The sequence below is a fragment of the Podarcis tiliguerta genome (genome assembly GCF_965153285.1).
Source record: "Podarcis tiliguerta genome assembly, chromosome: 12".
Lineage (NCBI taxonomy): Eukaryota > Metazoa > Chordata > Lepidosauria > Squamata > Lacertidae > Podarcis > Podarcis tiliguerta.
The window spans coordinates 7,593,506-7,610,414 of record NC_139545.1 but is presented as its reverse complement, the minus strand read 5'-3'; the positions used below and the strand labels follow the sequence as shown (position 1 = coordinate 7,610,414).

General features: G+C 44.9%; 1 protein-coding gene across 7 annotated transcripts in view; it reads right to left on the bottom strand.

Annotated features, from left to right (window-relative positions):
* PDE1C (phosphodiesterase 1C) overlaps nt 1-16,909 on the bottom strand; it is a 312,257-nt gene that overhangs the window by 22,640 nt on the left and 272,708 nt on the right. For all 7 annotated transcript variants that reach the window (XR_014503859.1, XR_014503860.1, XR_014503861.1 and 4 more), the window contains 3 exons: nt 12,277-12,397; nt 10,520-10,695; nt 9,493-9,792 (listed from right to left, as the gene is read on the bottom strand). Coding sequence is in view for 3 of the 7 variants with exons in the window: in XM_083407039.1 (XP_083263165.1) it covers nt 9,493-9,792; nt 10,520-10,695; nt 12,277-12,397 (597 nt within the window). In the remaining 4 variants the exon portion in view is untranslated. The remainder of the gene's footprint in view (nt 1-9,492; nt 9,793-10,519; nt 10,696-12,276; nt 12,398-16,909) is intronic.

The window sequence follows — 16,909 nt, the reverse complement described above, 5'->3', positions numbered from 1 at the left end:
AGAGCAGCGTTCAATGGTGTCCCTTGTTTTTTCAAACTCTGTGATTTGTACAACTTTTGACACTTGGGTGGGTATTTGCCCACTGACTTCAGGCCGCTTGGAGCCTATATGCCTTCTGCTGTGGAGTAATAGATTGGGGCATAGGAAGCCAGACTCTTGGTCCGTTTAGTTTCGTTGTTTTGCCTTTAACCAGCAGTAGCTGTCCAGGGTTTTGAACAGGACTTCTCCCCAGTCCTAGGAAAGCATGGGCTCAACCGTGGAGGTATGGCTTCCTCCTAGAAGATCGGGTAGATCACACAGAGGAAAGAGTTGCAAAGTCCTCATGCCTCAGGCTTCTTTTAAAGCTCAAATTAGAACAATGGAAGCAACAAACGGCCTCGGCCCAGTATACCTGAAGGAGCGTCTCCACCCCCATCATTCTGCCCGGACGCTGAGGTCCAGCGCCGAGGGCCTTCTGGTGGTTCCCTCATTGCGAGAAGCAAAGCTACAGGGAACCAGGCAGAGGGCCTTCTCGGTAGTGGCACCCGCCCTGTGGAACGCCCTCCCATCAGATGTCAAAGCGATAAACAACTACCTGACATTCAGAAGACATCTGAAGGCAGCCCTGTTCAGGGAAGTTTTTAATGTATGACATATTAGTGTATTTTTGGTCTTTGTGGAAGCCGCCCAGAGTGGCTGGGGAAACCCAGCTAGATGGGCGGGGTACAAATAATAAATTATTATTATTATTATTATTATTATTAACAATCACACATCGTCCTTGGGCATCAAACAACTGGCACTGGTTTCAGATTGCTGGCTGTGGACGTCAGCCTGGCCCTTCCCTAATGCAAAAGCCCCCCACGCTTCTGCAAAAAGGAAACTAAAATGGAGAACTCCCCAAAGCTGCATCAGACACAATGGGAGGGGTTCTGAAAATGCAGACAGTCCCAACACAGGAATTCCAACCGGCTTTGGTACTTATGGAATAAGTAATACCAGATTTGGCCTTCTTCTAAAATGCTACTTCCTTGGTTGGAAAAAAAAGAAATACCCCTGTCTTCTGTTTACATCAGGCATAGGCAAACTCGTCCCTCCAGATGTTTTGGGACTACAGCTCCCATCATCCCTAGCTAACAGGGATGATGGGAATTGTAGTCTCAAAACATCTGGAGGGACGAGTTTGCCTATGCCTGGTTTACATCCTAGAGTTCAACCCCCTACAAATATCTGAAGTTTCTCAGATGAGAATTTTCAACACAAATCCAGGGGTAGGAACTTTGTTTCCTTCTACCAATAACTGCAATGTTTGCATCGAATTTGCTGTCCAATTTTGAGGAGGAGGTGTCATTTTTGTTCAGCACCAACAAAACGTTTTACAGAGACACACACACACAAATTAGAATCTGTTGTGACTGGATGTTACAACGTAATGGCAAACAATATAAATGGATTTGCAAGTGGACCCTAACCGATTGCTACACTGATATATATACAGTGGTGCCCCGCAAGACGAATGCCTCCCAAGACGGAAAACCCACAAGACGAAAGGGTTTTCCGTCTGCAGAGGTGCTTCGCAAGACGAATTTCCCTATGGGCTTGCTTCGCAAGACGAAAAATGACGAAAAATTTTGAATTATTTTTTCACTCCAAAACCCCTTTTCCTGAATTGCTAAGCTGCTAAAAGCATTTTAGCAGCAAAACCACTAATCCCCCACCCCTTAAAAAGCCGTTTTTAGCCCTTAAAATGTCAATAGCACTAATAGCGCTACTCCGTCAATGGGCTTGCTTTGCAAGACGAAAAAACCGCAAGACGAAAAGACCCGCGGAACGGATTCTTTTCGTCTTGCGAGGCACCACTGTATTTCAGCCCCCAAATAGTCCCCAGGGCAGTTTTGAGATTAAACACATGTGATTACTTATATACAGCATGTGCAATGGGCGATTCATCTCTACCCAGTGTGTTCACATTTCTTTTATTTATTTATTTGTATTCTTTAGCCAACTTAATGTTGCTCACTCGTGTAAGCAAGTTTCTGGATTGCATTCCAGTCAGTGGGGTTTAGGAAGGAATTTTGCATGTCGGAAACTCTACAAAATGGTAATGACTGCCAACAACCACTAGGAGCCTAACACTAAACACATAGAGAGAGAGACTTTGAATTATTTCCCACCAAGAACATTCCACCAATGGACAATCTCACTTCTCCTCCGTAACTACATAGACATGAGGATACACGATTCATCACTGTTGAAAACCACTATGGTACACAACATATGGAAGAAATGCAGTAAGTGTCCTTATTTCACATTAACTGGGACTTTGTCATCATGGAGGACAGGCTACATCTAAAAATCCTTCTAAAAGTACTTAAGATGCCTTGAAATGTGTTGATCTGAAATAGAGAGAGCATGTCACTGTGATCCAGCAAGGAAACTGGTGGATCAGAACTAAAGAGGATTCAAACACAGACCAAACCACACATTCATTGATGGGGCCGTCATTTGGCAAAGTCTTTCACCCTCATGCAAAGAGCTTTAAACTGAAAGTAGCCATTGCATATCAGAGATTAGTCACGTCAAAAGCCTTTCGTGAAGACAACGAAAATTAAAGACTTCATATATTTAAAGTGTCTTAAAAGGTAAAGGTAAAGTTACCCCTGCCCATACGGGCTAGTCTTGCCAGACTCTAGGGTTGTGCGCTCATCTCACTCTAAAGGCCGGGAGCCAGCGCTGTCCGCAGACACTTCCGGGTCACGTGGCCAGCGTGACGAAGCTGCTCTGGCGAGCCAGCGCAGCACACGGAACGCCGTTTACCTTCCCACTGGTAAGCGGTCCCTATTTATCTACTTGCACCCGGGGGTGCTTTCGAACTGCTAGGTTGGCAGGCGCTGGGACCGAACAACGGGAGCGCACCCCGCCGCGGGGATTCGAACCGCCGACCTTTCGATCGGCAAGTCCTAGGTGCTGAGGCTTTAACCCACAGCGCCACTGAAAGTGCTGTGTAAATAACAAGCAACACACACACAGTTTTTATATGTTCACCCAAGTCATTTGCATGGCACCCAATACATTCCTGCCACAGACTAACAGTCCCCCCTTCATTTGAAAGCACTGACTCTTCCCTTTTTCTTGAACCCTTTCCCAACAACATCACCCAGTTCCATCTCTCCTTGGACCTTGTGTGCTGACCGTTTCCAAATGGCAGGGATCATTCAAGGCCAAATTCATTCAGCCGGTTGTTTTTATTTTGGTGACATTGCACAATAGCTGTGCTGCCGGTTGAAGTTTGTGAAATACATTATGGCCACTAGATGGAAGCATTGCTTGCTTCCTTACGACATGCCATGAGCGTTTTCCCTTGCCTCCAATTTTCCTTTGCCAAGAACATGGATTCAGGTTCATATTCATAGTTTAATACACTATTCAAATGCAGTAAATGGTTCGGCACAAACGTGGCAAATTTTCTGCACAGTTGGCTGGAATGATATGTACTTACCCCTCATATTGAGGGTACTGTTGAGCGGGCTTCCTCAGCCTCGGCCCTCCAGATGTTTTTGGCCTACAACTCCCATGATCCCTAGCTAGCAGGACCAGTGGTTGGCGATGATGGGAATTGTAGTCTCAAAACATCTGGAGGGCCAAGTTTGAGGAATCCTGCTGTTGAGTAATGGCCTAATCTGGATAATCAAAGAATTGTAGAGTTGGAAGGGACCCTGAGGGTCATCTAGTCCAACCCCCACCATGCAGGAATCTCAGCTACAGCATCCATGACAGATGGCCGTCCAACCTCTGCTTAAAAACCACCAACGAAGAAGAAGAAGAAGAGTTTGGATTTGATATCCCACCTTTCACTCCCTTTAAGGAGTCTCAAAGCGGCTAACATTCTCCTTTCCCTTCCTCCCCCACAACAAACACTGTGTGAGGTGAGCGGGGCTGAGAGACTTCAGAGAAGTGTGACTGGCCCAAGGTCACCCAGCAGCTGCATGTGGAGGAGCGGGGAAGCGAACCCGGTTCCCCAGATTACGTGACTACCGCTCTTAACCACTACACCATACTGGCTCTCAGAGTTCACTACCTCCCAAAGGAGTCTGTTAGTCCACACAACCATTTGAGCCCATGCAGTCACCAACTGAAGCACAGAGCAACTCATTAAAAGCCCATTTTAAAACCTCTCAGGCGTCACACATTCACATGGTTGTATGAAGGAGCACTTTAACGCTTTTGGAATGAAAACGAAACATAAAACCTGCTAGCGCTATTCCAGTATCACAAAATATTTGACCATATGTCTGCCCTTACTCCCAAAGAGTTTATCCAGGTATGTAGGTTCCGTGTATACCTACTGGAAAGAAATGAAAAGGTAAAGGACCCCTGGATGCTTAAGTCCAGTCAAAGGTGACTATGGGGTGCTCATCTCACTTTTCAGGCCAAGGGAGCCAGCGTTTGTCCACAGATAGCTTTCCGGGTCATGTGGCCAGCAGGAGTAAACCACTTCTGGCGTGACAGAACACCATGACGGAAACCAGAGTGCATGGAAATGCCGATTACCTTCCCACCGCAGTGGTACCTATTTATCTACTTGCACTGGTGTGCTTTTGAACTGCTAGGTTGGCAAAAGCTGGGACAGAGCAATGAGAGCTCACCCCGTCGTGGGGATTTGAACCATCGACCTTCTGATCGGCAAGCCCAAGAGGTTCGGTGGTTTAGACCACAGCGCCACCTGCAGCGGTGGTTGGTGCCCATTAGGACTTGTGGGGCAGAAAGCAGGGAGCCAGAGCCACATACTCTTACTATGTTTTCATTTGTTGAAAGCTACCCAGAGTGGCTGGGGCAACCTAGTCAAATAGGCAACATATAATTTTATTATTATTATTATTATTATTATTATTATTAAGCCCGCAGGTAATGCCACCGCCTGGACTGGATATAAGTAGGAGGACGGCAGGTTTTGGGGTCTGGCTGAGGGCAGAGATATTGGTGGGGCAGTGCCCCGTTTGCCCAGGTAAACCAGCCTCCACTCCTTCCAAAACTGGATTTTGCCATTCCAATGGTACGTAGTGCCAATGCGAGGCACTAACAAAATGAATCTGAAACTGATGGCGCGGAACTTAATTTCTAATGATACGGTGCACAGAAGGAGCTAGCTATTTTAAAATTAAAATCATGATAAGCAGTCTAATTAACTCCTGGGGGGATATAATTTGCAAAATGAGATAATTCCACTTCATTGGTGGCCACGTTACACGCTGCCTTTGAAAGAAAAACATTGGCAAACAATGGTGTTTGCATGGAAAGGGTAGCAAATGTTCTGTTTTCTGAGCGCAGCTGTGCACGGGGCAAAGCTATGGAATCAGGCCCAGATGTTTTGCTGCTTCTCTCAAGAACATATCCATATGTTCCACTTCCTACGTCCCATTTTCACACAGTTTTCAAGTCATTGATAAGACGGTGCACATTTCTAAACAAGTGGGGGGGGGGACTGGCTAGAGTTGACTTGAAATTATCTATTGTTGTTTTGGAGTGAAAAACACTTAATTAACCAAGATATGTCTGTTTTTCATCCAACTCCATGACATATAGCACTACTTGTAGGAAGCTGCAAAGGGTTGTTTCTCCCCACCCCCACCTCTTTTTAGGATATAGGGTGCTCACTATTCTAGGGACACAGGTGGCGCTGTGGTTTAAACCACAGAGCCTAGGACTTGCCGATCAGAAGGTCGGCGGTTTGAATCCCCGCGACGGAAGAGCTCCCGTTGCTCGGTCCCTGCTCCTGCCAACCTAGCAGTTCAAAAGCACGTCAAAGTGCAAGTAGATAAATAGGTATCGCTCTGGCGGGAAGGTAAACGGTATTACCGTGTGCTGCTCTGGTTTGCCAGAAGCGGCTTAGTCATGCTGGCCACATGACCCGGAAGATGTACGCCGGATCCCTCAGCCAATAAAGCAAGATGAGCGCCGCAACTCCAGAGTCGGTCACGACTGGACCTAATGGTCAGGGGTCCCTTTACCTTTACTTTATGCTCACCATTTGGGGTTTTAAAATCAGCTCCCTAAAGCACTGCTATGTATCCTGGGCTTAGATGAAAAAAAGAGACACCAATTTTTGCATGATTTTCATAAGCCTGGGTCAGTGTTAGTATGAAAGGGGAAACTTATAGACCTTTGGATGGACCTAGGAAGCTCCTGCAGCCAATCAGAAGCCACAGAAGCCCCGTCGGACGTTCAGGTTCCAAAAGAACGTTTGCAAACCAGAACAATCAATTCCAGGTTTGCGGCGTTCAGGAGCCAAAACGTCTGAGTTCCAGGGCGTTCAGGATCCAAGGTATGACTGTCTGTATGCACATGTGTGCAGAGCTGAAATGATACATGCTTTCTAAATTGCTACAATTTAGAACGGGGTGCATACACAAGTGTTCCTCATTCAGAGGAAGAGGGATACTGATCTAGCAACCATTTCCTGCATTCTGTGTTGGCTGGGTGACATGGTCGCACAGCTGAACTCACTTATGCAAATATGCAGCGCTTTGACGTCAAGACATCCCCCTTGTGACCTCTGATTGCATGGGTGGCCTCCATTTTACTCTTGCTGAGAATAACCAAAACGGTAATGAAACCACAGCCATTGGGGCAGAGGGGAAAGAGATGCAACAAATATGGTGAACAAGCAGGAGGTTTTGGGTTGCTGTTTTCTTGAAAGAAAACTTTGCCCTGAAAAATGAAAAGGGAAGATGTGCAGCAGCACCTTACTGGTAACACCAGTGTGGAGACAAGCCACACTTCACAGTACAGAAGTGTCAAATCCACATACCACAGCTCTTCAACATATTAATTTCATGTCATTTAAAGATTTGGAGTTACATTCATCTGTCTTTCTGTCCTGAAATGACTTAGGGTCGGTACCAAGCTGAACATATTTTTCTCTCTATAACACGCAGATTTTTTCTCCTAAAAAGTAAGGGGAAATATCTGTGCGTGTTACTGAGCGAATGTGTGGTCCCTGGAGCCGACAGGCGTGAGTGCAGGGGCAAAAATCAGGCAAAAATGAGATCGCGCATCGTGGAGAAGGGAAGCCTAAAGAGAGGAGCTGCTGCTTTCCTGCATTCTGCCTCAGGGTCTTACTGCCCACCCTCTTCTGCTTCGTCGCTGTGTTTGCTCAAATGGAACAAAGAGCAGAGAAATCCCCTGCCCTCCAGGCAAGCAGAGGGGAAAGGAAAGGATCGCGTCCTTCCTTCTAATTCCTCTCCGTGCTCCGGTGCTGCTGCGTCCAGGGAAACCCCTCTCCTGCATTCTTAGCTAGCTGCTTCTCTGCACACGCCTCTCGTGCTCCTTGTCCCTTCTGTGTTTTTCCTTCCCTCCCCACTTAAAATGTGGTTACAAAGCACGGATCCATATGGATCCTCGGGATGTTTGCATTGGGACACCCCAAATTCACCATTAGATCACATTACATGTCCATGGCTACAGCCTGCACCAAAAAAATCACGCACCCACTGTTGCCTGGGGCTGCAATGGTGCCAAAAGCATGGTTACAAAGCATGGCTCCACATGGATCCTCAGGATCTTTGCATTGGGTCACCCCAAATTCACCATCAGATCACATGTCTGTGGTCACAGCATGAAGCACAAAAATGATACATCCACTGTTTCATTCAGAATTCCCCCCCCCCCTTGTTTTCCTCCTCTAAAAACGATGTGCATGTTATGGTCAGGTGCGTGTTATAGAGCGAAAAATACGGTAATATACCATTCTCTGAAGAGGAAATAGTTCCCAGGCTTCAGTGAACACCAACTTGCAAAACTTCCAGAGATCGTTTACCAGCTGTAACTGAGCATTTGGATGTTTTTGTGTCATCAGCAGGACCAACGCTAATGAGATATTAATATTTCCCTTCAACAACCAAAGACAAAAGACTGCAAAAGGGCAAGGACCTGGAATATCCCCATGAATATTACCCTCACAAAGTCTTCCCTCTGCAAAGACACAGAGGCTTTTCCTAAGGCAAGGAGACTGTGCACATTTGCAGAATTGAATTTCCTAATGAATAGGGTAGCTTAAGGGACTTATAAGAGCTGTTCTTCTAGCTGCCTGGTGGAATGATGAGTATAATGAACTCTGAAAAGAAATGATGAAACTATCCCCAGAGAACAGGAACAATCCCCCAGAATGAGATAGACTAAGTCCAGCAAAGAAAAACGCTCTTATGCATCCAAGGAGATTAATGTTGTGTATCATTACATTAAAGTTCCCTTCTAAAACTGTACAGGCCACTAAACTAGTGTCCCAGGGAATGACACAGCAGAAATGAGCCAGCAGCGGCAGCAAAAGTGCACTTAGGTGCAATATCCAGCTGAATGAGACGTCTCATTTGATTCTCTCATTAATTCATTTATATTGAGAGCCATTATCTTTTGCAATGACAACAGCAACAAATTGAACGAAAAAAGACACCTCTAACCTCTGTGTGTGTGTGTATGTCCATTATGTATCTGTGTGTGTGTGTGAGAGAGAGAGAGATACCTCTCTCACACAGACACTTCTTTTTCATTCACTCATTCTAGGATATCATTAGAATGCATATTAGAAAGCAAGACTGAGGTGGCATGGCTATAAGAACCTCATCCGCCCACCCGTCGCCTACTCCAAATCTCTCAAAGATATGAGCTCAGCATTGCATTCTTTGTTTATTATTTAAAACACTTCTATCCCGCTTTTCCTCTCCACAAAGGAGTTGTTCAAAGCAGCATACAAATGAAAAGTACATTTGCTTCTGCACAAGGACTTACCACTGTCTTATGGAATCTCTCCTTCCGATATACTAAATTTAGATCTAATTACAGCAAAAAAGGTCATCAAACAAAGATTGGAGGAGGTTGATTTGCAACAAAATCTTACTACAGGCGGAGGTACATGTTCCCCAATAAATCAGGGCATTACATTTATGTCCCAGATACCTCGATATCTGTCTACCTTATCGGTTGCGTCGCATAGATTCGCTTTTGTTAGAGCCAGATTTAATGTGTTCCCCTCAAACGTGTTGAGCAATAGATTTTCTAACAGTAAAACCTCTGTTTTATGCGCATGTGACAACAAATCAATAGAATCCCTTTATCATATCTTGTTTAATTGCCCTTTATATTTTGTTCCCCGATCAAGGATTCTGAGTTCAATCATTTTGGAAACTGTTGCTAAACCACCTGAATTACATCTTGCCTATCTACTCCAGGACATTGACTCTTATAGAACATTACAGGTTGCCAGATTCCTGAATTCAGTTCTTTCATATAAAAGACTTCATGGAATGCTGCATGACTATTAAAAATCTAGTAAACTTTATCCATCATCCCTATACTCAAGGCCACAATATGGTATATCTAGAGATGGTACGTAACGTGAAGGAGATTACGCGTTGAAATATTTTAGTTGATATTTTAGAATGTAAAATGCTACTTTATTTATTGATTGGTTTTACCTTGTGGGCTTATAGCCGAATAAAGTATCTGAATCTGACTTACCATTCTGTACAAGCCGCTTTTGTTCTCCTGCCGTCGCCTTGGACTCCGGCTCCTTTTCCACCTGAGTTGCATTTTTTCCTTGAGAAGCTTCATGTTTGCTGCCTGCCGTTTGGCGAGTCCCATTCACATTAGTCTTGCTGGCTTCCGTGCTCTTGCTTTCTCCCGAATTGCCTTCTTTACTACTGTCTGACTTGGGGGCAGTGGTTTCGTCAGCCGGCTTTTTCCCGTCGCTTTCTTCCGTTTTCTTGTCATCCGTTCCCTGCTGGGCATTCTCCTCAGCCTCTTTCTTGGCTTTCTCTTCTGCATCCTCGGCAAAAGCAAGGACAACAATGAATGGCAGGAGGGGGAGAGAAACCTCTCTCCTCTCTGCAGCCCCAGCCCACATAGCCCATGGTCAGGAATGATGGAGGTTGCAGTTCAGCAATATGCTCACAGGTCCTGCCCATCTGATCTAAGACCACAATCCTAAGCATGTTTGCAGAATCACAGAACGTTAGTATAATAATAATAATAATAATAATAATAATAATAATAATAATAATTTATTTGTACCCTGCCCATCTGTACCCAGCCACTCTGGGCGGCTTCCAACGAAGATTAAAAATACATTAAAATGTCACACATTAAAAGCTTCCCTGAACAGATGCAGAGCAATGTTCCCCAAACTTGGGTCTCCAGCTGTTTTTGGACTACAACTCCCATCATCCCCAGCTAGCAAGAACAGTGGTCAGGGATGAAGGGAATTGTAGTCCAAAAACAGCTGGAGACCCAAGTTTGGAAAACACTGATTTAGAGATATGACAGGCATCCACTCTCTGCAGTTTCTGGAAACAGCTGGATACACTTTTGTTCTGACAGGCTCTGCCATCTGCATAATCACGTCTTTACAATGAGTATTCACTTAGAGACGCACTGAACTCTTAAGGTCCTTTGCAACATAGAAGCTTTCCCCATATACACACACACAGACACCATCAAAATCCTGAGTATTTTGAAAGTTCTATGCAATGAGCTCACTTGTTCTTACCTTTGGTTGCCTGTGCTTTCCACTTCTCCCGGTTTTGTTGCACCACCTCAGTCCAGGTGCTTTTGAAACCTTTGAAGTCCACAGTGAGAATGGAGCAGTTGAAAGAGGCACTTCCTTCTGATCCAGTACTCTTGACACTTGATCTTTTAACTTCTGAAGGGCTAATGCTATTCAGACTGGGAGAGCACAAGATAAAAGGCGTTAATATTGTATCCAGATAGACCCGAGAGCATAGATGCTAAAGAGACTTTAGGAGCAAAATGTCCGTCTTCTTCATCCACTAACTTGACCCTTTCTCCTATTGAGCTTTGCTATCCATCCTGCTGCTGAGGGACGCGGGTGGTGCTGTGGTCTAAGCCAAAGAGGAAGAGGAAGAGGAAGAGGAAGAGGAAGAGTTTGGATTTGATATCCCACTTTAACACTACCCGAAGGAGTCTCAAAGCGGCTAACATTCTCCTTTCCCTTCCTCCCCCACAACAAACACTCTGTGAGGTGAGTGGGGCTGAGAGACTTCAAAGAAGTGTGACTAGCCCAAGGTCACCCAGCAGCTGCATGTGGAGGAGCGGAGACGCGAACCCGGTTCCCCTGATTACGAGTCCACCGCTCTCAACCACTACACCACACTGGCCTAGGGCTTGCCAATCAGTAGGTCGAGGGGTGGGGTGGGAAACTAAACCCTTTGGAGTCACAATTTTGCCTTGGTCCTGAGTCTTTTTTCAATGCTGGACAATTTCCAAGCAAGAGCCAGGATGGGTCGGACTTGGCAAATGGCCTCATTGGTGATGAATGTCTGAAGTGAAAAACTCAGAAAACCATTTCGACATGAGCAATGGCAATCTGGATTTGAAAAGCCAGGAAGGTCATATAAATCAACCATTTTCCAAATCCAGCAAGTCCAACTATGGCATGTAGCAAACTTGCAGTATCTAAAGGTTGTGTAGAACTTTATCTAGAAGAGTTTATCGCTATCCGACCGAAACCTTTATCATGTTAATTTTATTCATCTAATGGTCCTCTAGTGGTCCTATTATATGTGTCAATTTGGAACATTGCCTGGCCACTTTAGAAAACATGGGTTGACCACTGTATGAAACATCCGGAACTGCAGGGAATCTTAATGTATCCCTTAAATGTTATCCATTCCCACCATGATGAAGTTCTCGTCACAAAGTAAATATTTCCCATCCAGCCATTGGGACATAAGCTATATGATCGCGTCTTAACACCTAGATTTACTGCAGTAGGACAATTACTGAATACATTTCATGGTCTATCAAGCATAGCTACATCCTTCCCTCTTTAGCCATAAAGTTAATTACATATAGATTATTAGCCATATTTACTATAAATAAAAAGGTTCTCCCAAGCTCCATAAGAAGAGAAACTTTGGAACATGGCATGAACATTCTGCATTCCCTTCTCGTAGTTGAGAAGCTTCTGTGCACATGAAACAGGGCCAGCTCTGCCATTGGACAGAGTGAGGCTGCTGTATCAAGGCAACCATTTTTCAGTGTCATGAAGTTGTTAGTTTAATTTAATTTGTTGCTGCTGCATGCTTACGACTATAGCAGATTTTCTGCCTTAGGTACCAGAATAACGTTGGCCTTGACTTGATGTCAAGAGGAGGTACCATTTTCTGTTCTGCCTCAGGCGGCAGACATTTTGGGGTGGCCCTGAATGGGGCTCCAGATTCCAGCCATTAAGTTCAAGAGAATTGGGAGCTGAGCTGTCAATGGAAAACGATCGTAGATACTGACCTGGAACGCCTAAACCCTGTCATGCCAGAGTGGGAGGCTTCCTCAATGAGAGGTGTTACAATCTTCTCTGTCATGTCAGTCAGCACAGTGAAAGTGGGCTCCACAATGAAATCAATAAAACCTGGAAAAGACACACAAAAACAAGAGGATCAGCTACACTGGCGTCAATGTGTTTGTCAATATTCATAAAGAAATACCTGCAGGAAATGCGTCAACAGTGTGAATCCTCGCACAGGCATTAACATCTAATTGTAAGATTATTCTTTAAAACGGTGAAAATAATTTGCTGCAGTTCGACACACGGCAGATGGGACTGAGATTGTTTTGTGTGGGCTTTGTGGGAATCTGAGTCAAATTCCAAGTACAGCTGGTTGATGAGTCTGACCCAGCTTGGAGGATGAAATTTATGGAAATGCTCTAATAACAAAGCTAGGAATGCTTCGTGGTTGTGAAGTGTGCAAGGAAAAGTGGCACGTAGTTTCCCTTCCACTCTATTCATCTAAACTTTGCATTTGACTTACCAGCAAGAGTTATCAGAGGTAATTTCATGTATTTTCTGTAAATCAAACCTGATGTTCAGCTATTAGGTCGTTTTGGATGAATAATATATAATAACATAAATTGGCTACTAAGGAAGGCTTATTATCAAAAGTAAGTATCTTGTGGTATAGGGTGCATATTTCAGAGCAGGAAAATTGGAAACCACTGTTTATGCATTATTCACCATTTGCAGAGCAAATTAAACAAATTGGGTGCTATGTTACAGAAATGTCTAAAGAAACACCATCCTTGTTAAAAAATATGACCGCTAATGTCAAATGTAATTACAATTTCCCATAATCCACTTATTTAATTTAGTTTGTATGGGACACGGAACCCACTTTCCATCAGCTAGGAGTCATTATATCTTAGCTTCTATATCAGGAAATGAAAGTAATCAGAACAACCATTTAGACTGAGCAGTGGTTCCTAAATCATCTTCCATGTATCATCTGTGGCATAAAGCCTACACTAGCAGTCCCATTCTGCCTCCTTCCTTTCTCCCAGTCCACAAACAACCTCAGAGGATGTTCTGCAGAAGTATTCATCATCCAGCAGACATTAAAGTCTGTTCCACACATTATATTTTTTATGTATACAATCATACTTTTAAAAATGTGGCTCTGCAGGTTAAACCACAGAGCTTGAACTTGCCGATCAGAAGGTCGGCGGTTCGAATCCCCGCGACGGGGTGAGCTCCCGTTGCTCGGTCCCTGCTCCTGCCAACCTAGCAGTTCAAAAGCATATCAAAGTGCAAGTAGATAAATAGGTACCACTCTGGTAGGAAGGTAAACAGCGTTTCCGTGCGTTGCTCTGGTTCACCAGAAGCGGCTTAGTCATGCTGGCCACATGACCCGGAAGCTGTACGCCTGCTCCCTCGGCCCATAAAGCGAGATGAGTGCCGCAACCACAGAGTCGGTCTCGACTGGACCTAGTGGGTCCCTTTACCTTTACTTAGACATGTGCAGGGATGGGCTTTGGTCATCTTTCGTAATATGGCGCCCTATGTGAGGCCAAAATTTGGAGCCTCCAAACGGATCCTCTCAATTTTGCACCCACCCCTTGGCTTGGCACGCTGTGCGACTAAATCTGGTGCTGACATGTAAAATGGAAAGGTAAGGGGAGCCCTGTTGGATCAGCCCGAAGGCCCATTTAGTCCAACATCCAATTCTCACACTATTGCATTTTTAAAAAGTGAAACCAAGCTGATGGAGGAAATGTCCTGAGTTCAAGTGGGGGAACGGCAGTGAAGGGGGATTGGAGGGGTGGGGGGCAGGGGTGCCAACTTGACTAAAATATTGGGGGGCAGGTAAGCCCTGCCCCACAAAACCGATCACATGAAGCAGTGCATGCACATCATCTGAATGGCAATGCCCATCAACTTTGGGGGGCCCAGCCCCTTAAAATATTTTATTGGGGGGGGACAAAGACCCCTCAGCTCCTAGGAGTTGGCTCCTTTGGTGGGGAGATAGATACCAATACAGTGACAGCCTGCAAAAGTGCAATAAGTGATCCACAAATGGCCTGTCTGCTTCCTCTACAAGAGCTCTTGTGTGCAATCTTTTCCCTGTTTCAGTGTCTTCCAATTGAAGCAGTTCACTTCCAATTGAAGCAGTTCACCTTCCAATTGAAGCAGTTCACTAGGTAGGGAGGAGCCACTTAGAGCTTCCTGGGCCTATCACTTATTGAGAGGGAAAGGGCTCAGGCAGCAAGGAGGTTGGTGCGGAGCAAATGCACTGGCGGAGCAAATCCAGTGCTCCTGCTGGCGAATTTGCACTGCGCCAGCCTCCCTGCCTTCTCTCCCCTACCCCTCTCTCTCTCCAAGCTAAGCAGCAGTGACCCACCTGTTGGGAAATTCTAGCGGTGGCTCAACTGCATCTGCATTCCTCAAAATGGAAACAGCAAGGCTCCCATCTCTTCATCCCTGAGTGGGAGGAAATACCCTTTCTCAATCTGTGGGTCCCCAGATGTTGTTGAACTACAACTCCCATCACCCCTAGCTAGCAAGGCCAGAGCTCAGGGATGATGGGAGTTGTAGTCCATGAACAGGAGGAAGAGGAGGAGGGAGAGGCCACTGCTGTCACCGCCAACCAGAAACGTGAAAGCTTAGAGCACGTGAAACACTGTAAGAGGTTAGTAGTGTGGTTTGGGAATCACCTAAGATAGCCCTTTGTTCCTGATCAACATTTTAAAAAGAATCCAGGGACCAGTTAGTTATTGCACAGCAGGTTCAGATATCTCAGCGTGGCATAAACTCCATGTGATCATCAGTGTTTGCCCAGCACGTTCAGAAAGTGTGGGCTTTCTCCTTGCCAAGCAAAGGGCAAAAATGAAAGGATGTCACTACACTGATCAGTGAAAAAAGGCACTGATGACAACAAGGAGCAAAGTCTCCAATCAAACAAGCCTCCCACAGCCTCAAAGAGAAGAAAAAGCGTTTGCATCTTTTAAGCTTCCTGTTGAGCAATAGAAAATTCTTGGCTTGGTGTTCTGCAACAATTTGGTCTGACTGATGAGAGAGCAGACTGGATCTTCAGATATTGGCGCTGGACTCGTGGTGAAATACCGTCCTTAGAAAATAAGCTGGTCTTTAAAAACAGGCCTTGACAGTTAAATTGCTTCATTTCACCCGTGAAAGCATTTGTCTGGATACAGAGAGTAACTCAGCCCCAAATGTTTGATTGTATGGTACGTCTTGTAAGAAAAATAACACCAACTACTCTTCATCAGAAAATTTCTATCAGTGAAATAAGGTGAACAATAACATTCTTCCATTGACAGCATCTTAAAAAGCAGAGACATCACCTTGCCAACAAAGGTCCGTATAGTTAAAGCTATGGTTTTCCAGGTAGTGATGTATGAAAGTGAGAGCTGGACCATAAAGAAGGCTGATCGCCAAAGAATTGATGCTTTTGAATTATGGTGCTGGAGGAGACTCTTGAGAGTCCCATGGACTGCAAGAAGATCAAACCTATCCATTCTGAAGGAAATCAGCCCTGAGTGCTCACTAGAAGGACAGATCCTGAAGCTGAGGCTCCAATACTTTGGCCACCTCATGAGAAGAGAAGACTCCTTGGAAAAGACCCTGATGTTGGGAAAGATGGAGGGCACAAGGAGAAGGGGACGACAGAGGATGAGATGGTGGGACAGTGTTCTCGAAGCTACCAGCATGAGTCTGTACAAACTGCGGGAGGCAGTGGAAGACAGGAGTGCCTGGCATGCTCTGGTCCATGGGATTACAAAGAGTCGGACACGACTAAACGACTAAACAACAACAACATTCACTTCTGACTTCAGCTTTGAGGTGGGAAACTTGCATTGGTGGATAGGAAATGGCGAGGGGGGTGGATATGATAGTTCTTGATTCAATCGCAGCCGCTATATAAAGTCATTAGACAATTGCCCACTGAGCAGCAGACTGAGAAATGAATATTTTAAAATGTTAGAGCATGAGATTTACAAAGAGAACGTGATTATTAATGCCGGTTAGACGCAGTAAACTTCCGCAAATTAAATAAAATGTGAAGCAGCACAGGCCTGTATAAATCAGCCTTTGGTACCGACTGAGTGCTTGCTTCGTTTGCCATAATTGCCTTTGCTAATGGCATAATTTACCATTAATTCTCCATTGATTTGGGCAATGGATACGAGCCTTTTTACTAAAGGTCAAATGCTGCCAAGAAAACAAGGCCAAGGGGTAAGGTCTTGTGGTCTTGTGACAAGTCATTCCAGCCAATTCTACATATTACCTTCTCTGACATGAGACCCTTTTAGCCACAGGTTCCAGGGATATAACTGGGTCTTTATTGATACAAAGCACAAAAATTCTACTGAACTATAGCCAGATCTGAAATATGACCTGGCTTCCATCAAAATTCCTTGAATGCTTCACCCAAGCAAGAACATACATACAGTGGTACCTTGTTTCTCAAACAACTTGGTACTCAAACTCCTTGGTTCTCAAATGCGAAAATCCAGAAGTAAATGTTCTGGTTCTCGAATGTTTTTTGGAAGCCCAACGTCCGATGAGGTTGTCAGCTATTGTTTCTGGGGCACCTTCACCAATCAGAAGCTGTGCCTTGGTTTTTGAACA